Source organism: Argentina anserina, chromosome 6 (assembly GCF_933775445.1).
Source record: "Argentina anserina chromosome 6, drPotAnse1.1, whole genome shotgun sequence".
In the NCBI taxonomy this organism is placed as follows: domain Eukaryota; kingdom Viridiplantae; phylum Streptophyta; class Magnoliopsida; order Rosales; family Rosaceae; genus Argentina; species Argentina anserina.
In genome coordinates this window covers 23,075,151-23,089,630 of record NC_065877.1, presented here as the reverse complement: position 1 = coordinate 23,089,630, position 14,480 = coordinate 23,075,151, and the positions used below count along the sequence as shown (strand labels likewise).

At 38.6% G+C, this 14,480-nt stretch overlaps 2 protein-coding genes across 3 annotated transcripts; one reads left to right on the top strand and one right to left on the bottom strand.

Moving 5' to 3' along the window:
- The first annotated feature begins 969 nt into the window (after positions 1-969).
- Positions 970-2,766, top strand: LOC126800369 (DCC family protein At1g52590, chloroplastic). The gene is made up of 6 exons (XM_050527738.1): positions 970-1,238; positions 1,334-1,391; positions 1,710-1,817; positions 2,007-2,099; positions 2,207-2,322; positions 2,579-2,766. Exons 1-5 carry the CDS (start codon positions 1,046-1,048, stop codon positions 2,286-2,288), a joined length of 534 nt encoding a protein of 177 aa, XP_050383695.1. The 5' UTR covers positions 970-1,045; the 3' UTR covers positions 2,289-2,322; positions 2,579-2,766.
- A 3,767-nt stretch (positions 2,767-6,533) lies between these two features.
- On the bottom strand, positions 6,534-9,874 carry LOC126800367 (RHOMBOID-like protein 5). Of its 2 annotated transcripts, XR_007672706.1 has the most exons (6): positions 9,158-9,874; positions 8,464-8,627; positions 8,200-8,375; positions 7,628-7,884; positions 7,394-7,508; positions 6,534-7,218 (listed from the first exon to the last, which is right to left on the bottom strand). XR_007672706.1 is itself a non-coding variant. In XM_050527736.1 (5 exons), exons 1-5 carry the CDS (start codon positions 9,457-9,459, stop codon positions 7,451-7,453), a joined length of 957 nt encoding a protein of 318 aa, XP_050383693.1. In that variant the 5' UTR covers positions 9,460-9,874; the 3' UTR covers positions 6,534-7,450. The 2 variants fall into 2 exon arrangements, 1 of the variants encoding a protein (XP_050383693.1); XM_050527736.1 differs by having other exon boundaries at positions 6,534-7,508.
- Positions 9,875-14,480: the final 4,606 nt, after the last annotated feature.

Sequence of the window (14,480 nt, the reverse complement as noted above, 5' to 3'; positions counted from 1 at the left end):
CGACACATCCAAACAAGGAACGTGAGCTGCCGATGCATCCAAACATTGAACGTGAGCTGCCGACACATCCAAACAATAAAAACGTCTATTTCTGCTTTTGTGAAATAGTTTGCCGACGCATAAAGACAACCATCTTTTAAAAAAGAGAAGATTATTTGTCGTCCATTTTCGAAAGCAAGTTTGGTTTGATGCCTAGCTCTATATAAGGAGGATGAACTTCTTTGGGAAAAGAGGAGGTTGAGAGGGAGAAGACATCATAAGACTATATCATAAGTTTCAAGAGTGTCGTTCTTCTAAGCGTTCTGAGAAAAAAAAAAGATAGATAGTTTGAGTGTGAGTGTACTATACACAAATATCATTCTGCTGTATAAATCTGGTGTGGAGAACATTTTTCAAGTAAGTTTGTATTTTACTAAAAAAAAAAATTTAATTTTACTTAGATTTTTCTATCATTGCATATGAGCATTTTTTTTCATATGTGTTTATTATGCTTTATTAGAACTCAGTTTTTTTGTTTTCTAGGATAGCAGTGATTCCGCAAAAAAATAACCGTTTAAGACAAAGAAGTCGATTATATGAAATAATTGACATGTTAAAGACTAGTTCCTATGAAAACAAATAAAGATTTATAATATAGTATTAATAAATTTTTACTATATAATTTTTACACTTTTATCATTGTTTACTTTTATTGTGTACGAATATTGTTCACTACTATTCATAATCACTATTTACGATGCATCGAATGCAACGCGGTATTATAGAATTTTCCTCCGTCCCTCTTACATTTTACACAAATGTTTCACCAAAAATACCCTTGTATAAATAAGAAGTATTACAACAAATTACCCTAGAAACAAGACAATGAAGACATAAAACAAGATAAAAAACATATACAAATTCAGTATTCAATATTCATGGTATATTAACTCCCACGTGGTAGCCGAGCTATGAACCACGTAACTCGACTGGAATTCTCCCAAATTGCAGTTCCATATAAAACAGCCACTGACGGGCGGGGAAGCCAAAACCAAAACTAGTTCCAATGGCGCTTCTTCTTCCCGGCGGGTGCTTACGAGCAAGGCCACCACTCAGCTTATCCCAGCCACCTCACGTTAGACGAAAGCTCATCACTACTTTCGCCACTCTATCCCCAAATCGAGGAGATTCTGTGGACTGGGTTGAAGCAACTTCAACCTTCTTTGAACACGACACAAGACCCATCATGTTATTTGACGGTAAACGCCGATCACTTTATCTTACGCTTGGTGTTAATAGTAACCCATTTCTTCATGATATTTTGTGTTATGGGACTGATCGAACATGTTTACAGGTGTTTGCAACTTGTGTAATGGAGGTGTCAAGTTCGTGCGTGATAATGATCGCAATAGGTTGGCTTCATCTTCTCTATTGCCTAATATTTCTGATGGAGTTTGAAGCGCATTTGTGTTGGGGTTTCTCATACAATTTGGGAGTTTCTGGAGTAATAATATTGATTGATGCAACTACTTTCCAACTGTTAAATATTCTTTCTTTGCTTTCAGAGGTCTTAAAAATCAACATTGAATGTTTTGGGGATTATAGACATATAGTAATGACGGTTATCTGTAGTTTTTGGTAGTGTGAATTATTCAGCGGCGTATGTGGTTGATTGTTATTGTTTGTGTCATCACTTTTATGTTTGGATACTGACTAGTGGCTACTAACAGGAGAATGAGGTTTGAAGCTCTCCAGAGTGAAGCGGGGAGGAAACTGCTACAAAGATCGGGGAGAGCTCCTGATGATATATCTAGTGTTGTGCTGGTTGAAAAGGATAGGTATATGCACCGATTAGTTTTGAATGAGCTTTAACTCCAGCAGCACAATAAATAATTAAGTTTTTCCCCCTTATGGGAAGGCCATGAAGAAAATGATTTTTTCTTAAATTTTGTTTGTATAACACTTTCCAATTTGACGATAACAGTTTTAATATATATCATGGCCTTTCTGAATATGATGGATTCCAGATCATTCATCAAGTCGGAAGCAGTTGTGAAGATAATGGAACATATAGACTTACCCTTCCCCCAGCTCGCATTCTTCGTACAGTTTGTACCTCTGTAAGTCATTCTTCTTTGTTATGTTTGTGGATCTTATATATATGGCGTGTATATTTTTCCTAAGATTCAGAACTGATGGAAGAAGCTATATTGTCGGGATGTTGCAGCTTCATACGGGATTTTGTATATGACAATGTTGCAAACAATCGATACACAATATTTGGTCGCTCAGAGTCGTGTGAGATATAGAAATTATTACTAGATCCTCCGATCTGTGCTAAAGGTATGTATATAGGCAAGTGGATGTCTAAAATATCTGATTACTCTGAACAAAATCTTGTAACTTACATGTGGCTTACATTGAGATAGAACAAAATTCTTTTAGTTATCTAATGAAGTTTCTCAAGTTGATTGATATAAATCTCAGGTTTACTAAGCTTTTTTTATTTTATTTAAAGAACAGCTTTACTAAGCTAATCTTCTTGAAGTACAGTTTTTTTTTTTGAATTAGGAACTCATATTGCTATTCTCAAATGCAGAAATACAAAACTCGTCTACATTGCTATCTTCTCTTAGAAAATAGCAATTGCCTTCATCTACGCCTTATCCTAGAAGACTCCTGCTGGTCTTTGCTAAGTCTTTCCTTCCATGTTAAAATCACATTGTTGACCCTGATTTTCCATGCGCAACCGCAAGTATGTTTCAAATATTTAATGTCTATTGGGCTCATACCATATCTACATGTGTCCTTGTAGCTGCCCTGTTTACCATCTTAAGTTTAGGGTAGAGCTCGCATTATGCTTTTAAAGGATAAAAGAAAACAAAGAATTAAAACCCTCAAATGCTGTTAGCATGAAAATTTACGATTTTTTTTCTAAGGTATCATAAGATTAGTGTGAGCGTTCAACAGCCCAAAGATACAATAACGTTTTAGAAGGTGTTGAAGAGAGAAATAACGAACCATTCTGTCACAACTCTGAAATTTCGAATGATAAAAAAAAAATTATTTGAATTCGAAGTCATGAAACTCTAAAATAATTTCAAATATAATGAAATCATCTTACAGCAACAGTGTATCGAAATTGAGTTCACAGTACGACTCAGTTGACTTGAATAATACATTACCAGTTTATACACTCAAGTATTAATGTCACAGCCCCGAAATTTCGAATGATAAAAATTCGAATTCGAAGTCATGAAAACTCTAAAACAATCTTAAATATATTGAAATCATCTTATAACAATGTATCGAAACTGAGTCCACAACACGACTCAGTCGACTTGAATAATACATACACAGTTTATACCTCAGCATTATAACTAATGGAAATATAAAATTCACTCAATGTTCACCACAAACAAAAGAAAGAAATCTTCAGAGTAAGCCCTCTGAATCTACTAATCTCCACATGCAGAACTATCTCCTACACCATCGCATTGATGCACCTGGATTGTAAACACAAACCCGGTAAGCTTTTCAGCCCGTATGAGTAAACCAATAGTATAACATACATCGCATACTAAGGAAATATTACAGATGACATTTAAAGACAAACGTACTCATGTGACACTGGGTCACCCATCTGTTACCCAATATCATTTAAAAACATGGGTACTCATGAGTCTCAGGCAACCCATCTGTTACCCCTCATGCAGTACTCCGACATGCACTGGGCAACCCATCTGGTTACCCAAAATCATTTAATACATGGAAACTCATGAGACCTAGGTACCCATCTGTTAACCCTCATGCAGTACAACGATAGACACTGGGCAGCCCATCTGTTACCCAATATCACTCAAAAATATGGGTACTCATGAGACCTAAGCAACCCATACACCGGCAGACAGACTAGAGCTCTAACTGAATCGTAACCGACACGGGCCAAGGCTTGGATCTGATTATTGCCAACAACGTCCGAAGACCAGAAAACATTTTAACAAGACTCAATGTTAAAATCACGTACAATAACAATTCACACATGTTATTGTACTACAACCAAGCGACTCTTGCACAACAATATGAATATAATCACAACATTATAATCTCACATTTGAAATAAAACCGAAACATTATATCATATAACAACTCATATATATGTATCGTATTTACCATTTTTGTACACATACACAGCCAACTATATCATATAAGTGTCACAGTTCACTCGTTTTAATAATTCAAACATATAAGTCACCGTCAAAGGTAGACTTGTCATAGTGAGATTTACTCATATTCACCATAGTCCATAATCATTAAAACCTTTATAAAATCATTTATTAAAATAGCGTTTCACTTACCCATGATCAAGTTCACGTAATTTAAAGTAACACATATTTTTAGAATAATTTTTATAAGCTAGTGATGCAACAACTATGTTAACAACTCAAACTAAATTCAATAATTATAACACTACTTCGATCATGATGGTCATTGTGAGGTTTACTTACCTTATTTTCTGCGTGCAACTTCCACGACACCGAGAGCGATTCTTTCACTCGTTTCATCAGTCACCTAATATTGTTCAGAAAACGATACAAATTATTGTTCATGCACCGCCACCGTTTTCTGACCACTACCAATGACCACCAATTTTCACCACCACAATCTAAATGACATTCCTAACAACTTTCTATTTCACCACAAAGTTCAAATCCGAGCATAAACACTTCAATTTAACAAAAAACCGAAAAGCCCCAATTTAAACCCTATGATTCCTTTTCTTCGATTCTCCTAGCACAAAACGATTTGGGTTAAATCTTTTGAAGAGTTTGTAGTATGGAAAATGAGACAAGAATCTCACTGATTGTGGTCGGAGGAGGGAGATCTGGCGAGATGAAGTTCGGCGAAAGTGCGCACTTTCGGGCGAACTTTCGGGCTTTACCGCTCCCAAACGGCGGCGAGATGGTGGGTGGTGCTGCCACAAATCGACAGGGGACGCATCAACCCTTCAAACGGGACCGGTGCGCCAGTTTATGGTGGCCGGACGACGGAGATCCGGCGGCCCAAAATCGGCCGCTCGAGAGGAAAAATCTGGATTTTCGGGTGAACAATATCAGTGAACATTACATCATGAGACATTTTAATACATGTGTACTCATGAGACATCGAATAGCCCATCTGGTTACCCAAAATTATTTAAAATATGTGTACTCATGAAACACTGGGCGGTTCATCTGGTCACCCAAAATCATTTTAAAACATGTGTACTTATGAGATCAAGGCAACCCATCTGTTACCCCTCATGTAGTACAACGACAGACAGACTAGAGCTCTAACTGATCGTAACCAACACCCGGCCAAGGCTTGGTTCCGATTTAATGCCAACGTCTGAAGACCAGAAAACGTTTTAACCACGTCTGAAGACTCAATGTTAAAACCACGTACAATATAACAAATCACGCATGTTTATGTACTACAACCAAGCGACTTTTGCACAACAATATATATAATGTCACTTCAATAATCCATTATACCAGAAAGTACATTATTTTCTTTTGGGTCTCATCCGCCACAATTAATCGAAAGCAATAAAATTTCATAATTTAAATAAAAACGTAACATTATATAATTATAGCAAACCATATATATGTATCGTATTTACTATTTTGTACACATACACAACTCAATATATTATACAGATGTCACAGTTTATTGTTTTAAAGAAATCATAATCATGAGTCATAGCTAATGGTAGACTTCTCATAGTGAGATTTACTTATTTTATTTCATGCGTTCTATTTTACGATACCAAGAGATATTCTCTCAATCGTTTCGTCAGTTACCTAGTGGCATGACAACGTGCTTAGAAACGAATAATAATTACAGTTAAAAAAACACTGGTCATGCAAAACACTGTTCACATGAAAATACTATTTACGCGCCGCCTTGATGGCCGCTCGAAAACACTGTTCACGCCCCACCACATGCAGCCGCGTGTGGCCTCGTTTCCGGTCACCAATTCACCCGTCCTTCCACCTGCAACAACCTACGGCATAACCTCGCCTCTCCGCCACCCCACTTCCTCCCACGATCACCTTCACCAAATCGTAAAACTTACAACAACGAAAACGTAGATCACAAGAAGGAAAACATGCTCGTACCTGTGTTGCAACCCAGATTGCCCGAAAGTGGTCGGAAAGTCGCCGGAAAGCTTCGGCAGCTCCAAGCTTCGTCTCCGTCGATTAAACCTTCGATTCGAATTGTAAATCAGCGATAAACCAACCTAAAATGTCGAAATCAAGAGGGTAAGAGGTTGGGAACTCATCGGCGATGGAACTGCAGAAACTTCCAATTGTCAGTATGGCTTCTCGGCGACGATGGGTGTTGTGCCACCTGCACAAGCTGGAGCAGCTGGTCGTGCGGTTCTTGTGAGTCTGGCAGTGAAGGTCACGGTGGCCGGAAGTGGGAGATCGGCGAAGGAGGGTCGGGGGAGAGGAGAGGAGAGAGAACCTGCTGGGGGGGGGGGCGGTTTCTGTTTTGGGAAAGTTAAGGTTTCCCAAAAATTCCTTTTATACCTTTCTAAAATAGGAAACTAAACTTCCGTTGCCAACAACTTTAAAACACGATATCCGATTAAGGCGTGCCGTGTGTCTACGAACTCGTAACGACGAGCTTTACAACTTTGATGAAGGAAGTTTTTAGAGATGAGCAACGGAATAAAAGTCGACTCTTGAGCCACTGAAAACGTAACGTTTTTCAACCTTAATTTCCGAGATCAGTTTCATTTGTAAATACATCGACGAAAAGGCGTAAAATGCGATTTTACTCGAATTACCAAACTTAATAATTTACAAAAAATTATACGAATTTAAACTCGAAAATTCGGGGTATTACACATTCTTCATTCATTAGTAACTGACTAACTGAGAGTATATAAATGTTTATGTATATGCATGTGGTATAAATGTATGATACCACACACATATGTACTATTTGCAGAAATCATAAGTCCATACACTAGTGACAGAGACAAAATAATATAATTTGAACAAGTGATATTGAAATAATGTTTGAGTCATATAAAATTTCGTGCAAGTGATGTTTCAAGTGTTGCTATTTTCTATATCTGATGGAGCCATATGAACTCCCGTATATCATGCCAAAGCAAACTCGAATTTGTAGTAGCTTCTAGTTCTCCGGTTTTCCAGATGTATGCAAATCATATGCATACACTTACATCTGAGTATTGACAAGTATACATTTCATTGATCAGCAATAAATATACTTAAACATGTGCGCATGAGTGTGTGGGTATGTTTCATGCATTTGTTTGACATTCCTGATACAAGGAAGTGCAGTTTAGGGTGTTTATTTTTCTCTTTTGGGGGTATGGTTATAGTTTGTGATGCTATACCTGCAATTCTTGAGGAACTAGCAGTTGAGCTCTCAAGATTGTCTCAATTTCTTGAAATCAAGGCAGGTTTTTAATTGGTGGAACACCATATAGCTTGCCAAAACCATATGCAAATCTGCAAAAGTTAATGAAAAGAAAGAAAATCTATCAGAATTGAGCTAGGGAAGTTACTTTTCAGTTCGTATTCTTCAATAAATGTTGGAGTAGAAATAAAGAAAGAAAAAAGATACTTACCCAAGAACTAAGATAATAGCAGCTGTGATTCCTAAAACATATTGATACCACTTGTGCCTAGATTTAAGTTGGCCCTTATAGGAAGTTGGAATGTACTTGCGGTTTACATATCCAAATTGAGGGCGAATGAGAATAACAAAGCCAAAGAAAAATCCGGTGAGGAATCCTCCTACATGAGCTGAATTGTCCACTTTAGGTATAAACCCTACCGCCAAATTCAAGGAAATGACGGCTACCAGTATCAGGAGCGCTACGCACTGAATAGGAAAGTTAGATTTGAGATGCATTCATGATGGATATGTTCTATGATTACAGCTAAATATTGATCATTCACTAATATTTTCTATGCCGGTATTGTGATCATGTGGAGACTAAGTTGTTTTGTGGTTTGGGTTCAAGTAATTTGGGGAGGGTTTACTGATTGGTATGCCTGAAATAGCATAGTTTCGAACTTCAGCACAACATCAACGCATAAAATGGTAACAGTGGATCAGTCCTAAATAGAGGTTCTTTGGATTAGAAATTGAGAGTACGTCGCTGAAATCAAGGGAAAGAGGAAAATCGAAGGATACCTTTCTTGTATAGATTGTCCAGTTTGTAAATAGTTCAGAAAGCATGGCTCCCAACAATCCAAAAAGTGCCCCAGATGCGCCAACTGATATTTGTGGGGTTTTAAGATGGCTTTGATGAATTGCAGATGATAGTGATCCACCTATTCCAGCTAATAAGTAGAGGAGTCCTATTCTGACTGCCAAATGCAGGTAGTTGATAACAGTTAGTGTGCAATGGTTATGCTAAACTGTGTTGACAGATAATTTATGAAGATAAGTTCTTACTGAAACCGAATTCCTGCTCAAGCCGGATTCCTATGAAGAGAAGGCTTATCATGTTGACAAGCAGATGAACAAGTCCAGCATGAAGCCACATGCAAGACAAGAGGCGCCATCCTTCTCCGTTTTCCACCACCAAACTCAGTTCAAGGGCACCTAGATTTGTCAGACTGCAAAAGTATGTAACAATTGGATTAGGTTTGGATGTTTTCACTCTAACACTGAGGTATGGTACAAAAGTTTGAAATCAATGAACAGAAATGAAATTTGCAGTTCTGTAGAATGGGTTGTGGTGTTGCCTGTGTGTGACTTGTGGTTGAAAGGTGATGTGGCCTGCACTATAGGGCTGTAACGGTTGTCTATGATCCATATGTAGAATTCTACAGGATAACATGCCTGATAAGTGTGTCAATGTACAGAGTATCAATGTTTGAATGAATTCCAAGAAGATGGTTGTACTTCGCTCTCTGATGGTTACCTCCATTTGTGAGTCTTTCAGGTTAATTAACCTCTTTTTAGTCGACTAATGCACTAAATCAATGGTAGGATTAGAGCTGGTCATGTGTTTGAATAGGTTTAATAACCTTGAAAATTATACAATGACGTTTGAATATATCCTAAAAACTTCTAATTGAAATCATATTTGACATAAAAGTTGCGTTACAGTGAAAGAAAAGGATCGGAATTGAAGAATTCTTACGTGACCGTGGAAGCACCAAGGAGGGGGTTTTCTTTAAGGGGTTGGAAAGAGAACTTCCCCAAGAATGGCAAAACGCATTTAGGATGAGCCTCTTGAGATGGGCAATTGTTGAAATACATGGTGAGGATGAACATGATGACATTGACCAGAAATATGACTGGTACGAACCATGAAACCCATGGCTTTTGGGGAGGGGGGCAAACTTCTGGCGGAGGTAGTCGGCTTCTCTGATGATGTCTCTTCTCTTGTCCCCTTTCCGGTGGCCCCTTTTCGACGTCGGAGGATGGGAGTCCCTTCCCCATTTCAGCCTAGGGGATTGCGGAAGCTAGAGGTACACACTGCACCCACAGGATGCCAATGTGCACCAGGTTGTAAGGAGGGAGAGAGGTGACCTTGGTGCGCAAGGAACTGAACAAATAAACTTTTCTGGGTTGGGGTGGTTTGGTTAGGTATCCTGATAATAGATGTGAGGATATAACTTGATGATCCTTGAAAATGAACAACCATGGGATAAAATTATGATGATTACTTGCACAAAAGAAGATTATTAAAGTCGCTAGCGACTAATTAGAAGAGGTTTCTGTTTATTTTTGGCACCACAAGTTTGGATCATTTGTATCATATACAGTAGGACGTACGTGTGCCACCCTAAATTGCTCTAAATATACTTAATTATAGTTTATCATTTCTTGACAGAAATTATGTAAGATTGTGAAATCTGGGATCTTCCAACAAATTGCAGATGCAGGGTGTAAATTAACGACGTCTAATTATAGATTCTTGTTACGTACATGGAATGGTTTATACTTTGTATTTCAGTTTTTTCCTACGAAACTGCGCATCATTAGCTTCTGCAACAACTTTCAGATTGATTCTCAAACCACACACATAGCTGGAGCAGTTGATTTGTTCATCTTAGTATATTTGTATCTGCTGGCCGTTTCTGCAGGTTTGTTCACCAGAAACCGGTTTCTCTACGTACGTAGTCCACTGTGTTGTTAACATGCTTATCTCACATCGATGTGTTGGGTTCTACGGTTCTATCTGTGTTCCGCTCACTGGCAAATTCAATTTCATAGCTTCAAGCGGAGGTCGATCAAGATCATCGCACTGTAAAGGCACACCCGACAATTCTCGTACTAGCTAGTACGTATGTATTAAGCCTGGTTGATGTCTATAAGACAATAACCAATTAACAAACAAAACTTAAATCGGATGCCATGCATACACGAATGGAGTTACTTTATTCCTATGTAGCGGATCATCCATAAAACGCCAAGCCCTAGCTTTTCATCGATCTTCAGTTTTTCAGTAAATTAAGTATTGCCCTAACTTGGAGAATATATATCGAGCTATCTTCAGTTCTGGTTGTAGATCGATTAGCTGTTGAATGGTTTGTAGGGTGAGGATATACATAGGAAAGGACTCTTGTTGATCATTATAATTTTTTGGCGACACCACAGACGCACTTATCTTTTAGCTAACGCCCTAGCTAGGCGACGCTGACATGCTGTGGCATGATTAACATTTTGAGACATCATTTTGTCTTCTAACATCAATTTGAGGCGACTCGTATCATCTTTGAATCAGATGGTTTTATCTTGTAGAAGACAAAATGATGTTTTGGCACATACTTGGTCCCAAATCACATTTACAAACATTGATAAAGAGAATTCCATTTGCATATACACTCTTAAATCTAGCCAAATACTCATTAGTATCATTTCTGTCTTGTATACCAAGACAAGATCGATGTAGAGGTTCACCGCTGAGAGATCAAGGGGAACATGAGGTTACCTTGATATTCATATTGCGCCATTCCTGAAACTATATCTAGGGCACCGACATTCAATCTCACTATATCTCAATATGAGGTTTCCTCCATTTCTACATTACAGCTTTACGGCCAAAACTCACTGGTGCTACCTCCACGCCACCGCGGGTTATTCAAGTTTACACGTTTATTCAAAACAAATATATCATGCCATGGTTCAATATTGAATACCTTTATTCTTTTTTCTTCCACGAGAATAAAATGTTTTTTTAATGGAATCCATGGGATTTTTATGAATAAAAAAATATCTGAATAGTCATTACATACTCATCTGTTATTATTATACAATAAACAAGAGGTTTTGAGTGAAACTCAAACTTAGTACATAGTATAGATCTATTCTTTAAAGAACGATATCTGTATTGAACTAAGCATAGCAAGCAAAACAATGGGCTCAATAGTAACTAAAGATATAGATATGGGCAATGACCCATAATAGACCTCAACCAAAACCCTAGAAAGGTCAACCAACTTGAAACACAACCAACCCAGCCCAAGCTCTAGTCATCTTCACCGCCAGGCTACCATACACGCCAGTGCAGATCCGCCAATGTGACCACACCGTTCCGATCAAGACTAAAATCTGATAAAGTACGTTGCTTCGAGACAGAAGCCCCTGCTTTCCTTGGAAGCAAGGGTTGGATCGACGTTGTAAGTGTAGACACATGAAATTTAAGTAAATCATCTTCATTAAGTGATTAAATCGACCAAGAACCCGACAAAATTGCACACGTAGCCCAAAAGTCAACAAAAATGCGGATCCGAATAAAACTCGTTTTAGCACACAAATGGATGATCGTAATCGAAGCTACGTGATTCCGACTTAAATCGGAAATTGAAAGTCATTGACGATTCGAAATGGTAATCAGACATTTGATTAAATTAATAAATTCTTTAACGGTTATGATTAAATCAATTATTTTCTGATTAACTTAAAATTAATAAATTCTTTAACGGTTCTGAGAATAACTAATTTTAAGTTATCAGAAAATACATATTTATTTAATTATGTAATTAAAGAAATATTATTATTTTAGTGTTAAATATTCTATAAAATAGAAGCCTTAACACTATAAATACCCCTTCCAACATGAAGAGAATGAGACTTAAAAAAAGAGAGAAAATCATTCGAGCAAGATCACTCTCGAGAAATCCCGAAGTCTCCCAAGTCCACGAAAAATCATCAAGCCACCAAATCGCTCGTTCTTCATCAAATTCAAATCCAAACTCAAGTCCACGAAGAATCATCAAGTTACTAAATCGTTCATTCTTCATCAAATTCAAATCCAAATTCAAGTCCAAGAAGAATCATCAAGCTACCAAATCGCTCGTTCTTCATCAAATCCAAATCCAAAACTCAAATTCTCAAGATCAAGTGCATGTCACCCTTGAGCCAAGTTATATACGGAGATAGAATCAGAGGAGTTCACAAAGATTGTAACCTCGCGCTTGATTATCAATAAATCACATTTTATTTGTACACGTGTCTGAATTCTCATTTGTTTTCAGATTCTCGTTCTACAAATTGGCACGCCCAGTGGGACATTTTTGGCCTCTCATCTCCTTCTCCGAAGAAACCTTCAAATTCATTTGTGCAATGGCTTCCAAGAAAAACCAAGATGTTCCATCGATGAAATCCAAGTCCACAACCGCAAGGTTAAGCGGAGAAGCCGAGCCGATCAAGAAATCCAAACAAGCATTCTCCAAATCAAAGAGTGAATTGATTGCCCTTGTCACCCGAAGCGTGGCTAGAGCTCAACCCACGACATTTATGGCACTTGCTAGTAAGCCTCATCAACCAATCATCACCTTGGAGAGCTTGGGATCAATAGAGCATGCCTTTTAAAGTGGGAAGAATCAAGTGTCAAAGGAGAATGAGCCAAATGAGTAATCTCTTCTACCCGTTCATGGTGATTTCTCTATCCTGTAAGACGTTTTCTCTGATGATGAATCAAGCACGGCATCATACCATGGAAGTCCCAAAGAACATGGCGATAACTTTCATTCTATGCCGCATGAATCCTTTTCTGACAATGTGCAGGTCTTGGTGACGGGGGCATCCACAATCGAGGAGTAACTCTCCAATCTGTTAGAGATGGTTGAAAAGCTCACCCGAACGGTTGTAGAAAAGGACGTGCAAATTGCTGAACTTTATAGCAAGTTGGAAGATCACGATGCTGAGAACTCCACCAAAGGGTCGCCTGGCAAGAGCAAAGTAAATGAAAAGAGAGAAACGTCCAAGAACGATGGCGACTCGCTTGGTTTCTTATCACTCCAGAAATTGCAAGACATCATCACCAAATCAATTCGAGGTCAATATGGAGGTCTTTCTCGTGACTCCCTCACTTACTCCAAATCTTACACTAATAGGATCGACAGCTTAAGGATGCCTCTGGGGTATCAGCCACCAACATTCTAACAATTTGAAGGTAAAGGAAACCCAAAGCAACATGTCGCCCACTTTGTGGAGACTTATAGTAACGTCGGGACAGAAGGCGATCACCTTGTCAAGCAGTTTGTTCGTTCGTTGAAGAGAAATGCCTTTGAGTGGTATACAGACTTAGAGCCGGAGTATGTTGACAGTTGGGACCATATGGAGCGCGAGTTCCTCAATCGATTATATAGTATAAGGCGGACGGTGAGCATGATGGAGCTAACTAACACAAAGCAATGAAAGGATGAACCCGTGGTTGACTACATCAATAGATGGCGCTTACTTAGCCTTGATTGCAAGGACCGACTATCAAAGGTGTTAGCCATTGAAATGTGCATCCAAGGCATGCACTTTGATTTGCTATACATCTTGCAAGGAATCAAGCCTCGTTCTTTCGAAGAGTTGGCTACTTCAGCCCACTACATGGAGCTAAGCTTGGCAAATCATAAGGGAAAGAATGAGTCCATGGTTGACCAACGAAAAGACAAAGTCTTCAGAAGCAGATTTGACAAGGTTGTGAATGGGCATCAATACTGCACCAGTTAAGATCTTTACGCGGGATAAGAATGAGTTCAATAAGGTCAAACCTCCTCGAACCTATGATAGGAGTAAACGCACATTGAAGGAGACAGAGCGAAAGATGTACCCGTTCCCAGACTCTGATGTGGCGGGCATGTTAAAGGATCCACTCGGAAACAAGATAATAGATCTTCCGGAGTGCAAGCGTCCAGAAGAAATGCATCGAGTCAACAATCTGAAGTATTGCAAATATCATCGCCTTGTTAGTCACCCTGTAGAGAAGTGCTTTGTTCTCAAGGATTTGATAATGAATCTCGCCAAGCAAGGGAGGATTGAGGTGGACGTTGACGACGTTGCTGAAGTCAATTGCACTACTGTAACATTCGGGTCGTTCGAGCCAGTTCCACTCCATTTTCACCCAATAAAAGCGCCGTCCTATTTCACAAAGGAGGAGCGCAAACATAAGAAGACCAAAAAGGTTAAAGAATGTCCTGCTTCCACGCCTATCCTCCAAGTTGCCCCTAATGCCAATGATG

Coding starts and splice junctions, on each gene's coding strand:
- LOC126800369 (XM_050527738.1), top strand. CDS start 1,046: ATGGCGCTTCTTCTTCCCGGCGGGTGCTTACGAGCAAGGCCACCACTC. Junction 1,818..2,006: donor GTGCTGGTTGAAAAGGATAG/GTATATGCACCG, acceptor GATGGATTCCAG/ATCATTCATCAAGTCGGAAG. Junction 2,100..2,206: donor TTCGTACAGTTTGTACCTCT/GTAAGTCATTCT, acceptor GGGATGTTGCAG/CTTCATACGGGATTTTGTAT.
- LOC126800367 (XM_050527736.1), bottom strand. CDS start 9,459: ATGGGGAAGGGACTCCCATCCTCCGACGTCGAAAAGGGGCCACCGGAA. Junction 8,376..8,463: donor TGAGCAGGAATTCGGTTTCA/GTAAGAACTTAT, acceptor TGCATTTGGCAG/TCAGAATAGGACTCCTCTAC. Junction 7,885..8,199: donor GGACAATCTATACAAGAAAG/GTATCCTTCGAT, acceptor TTTCCTATTCAG/TGCGTAGCGCTCCTGATACT.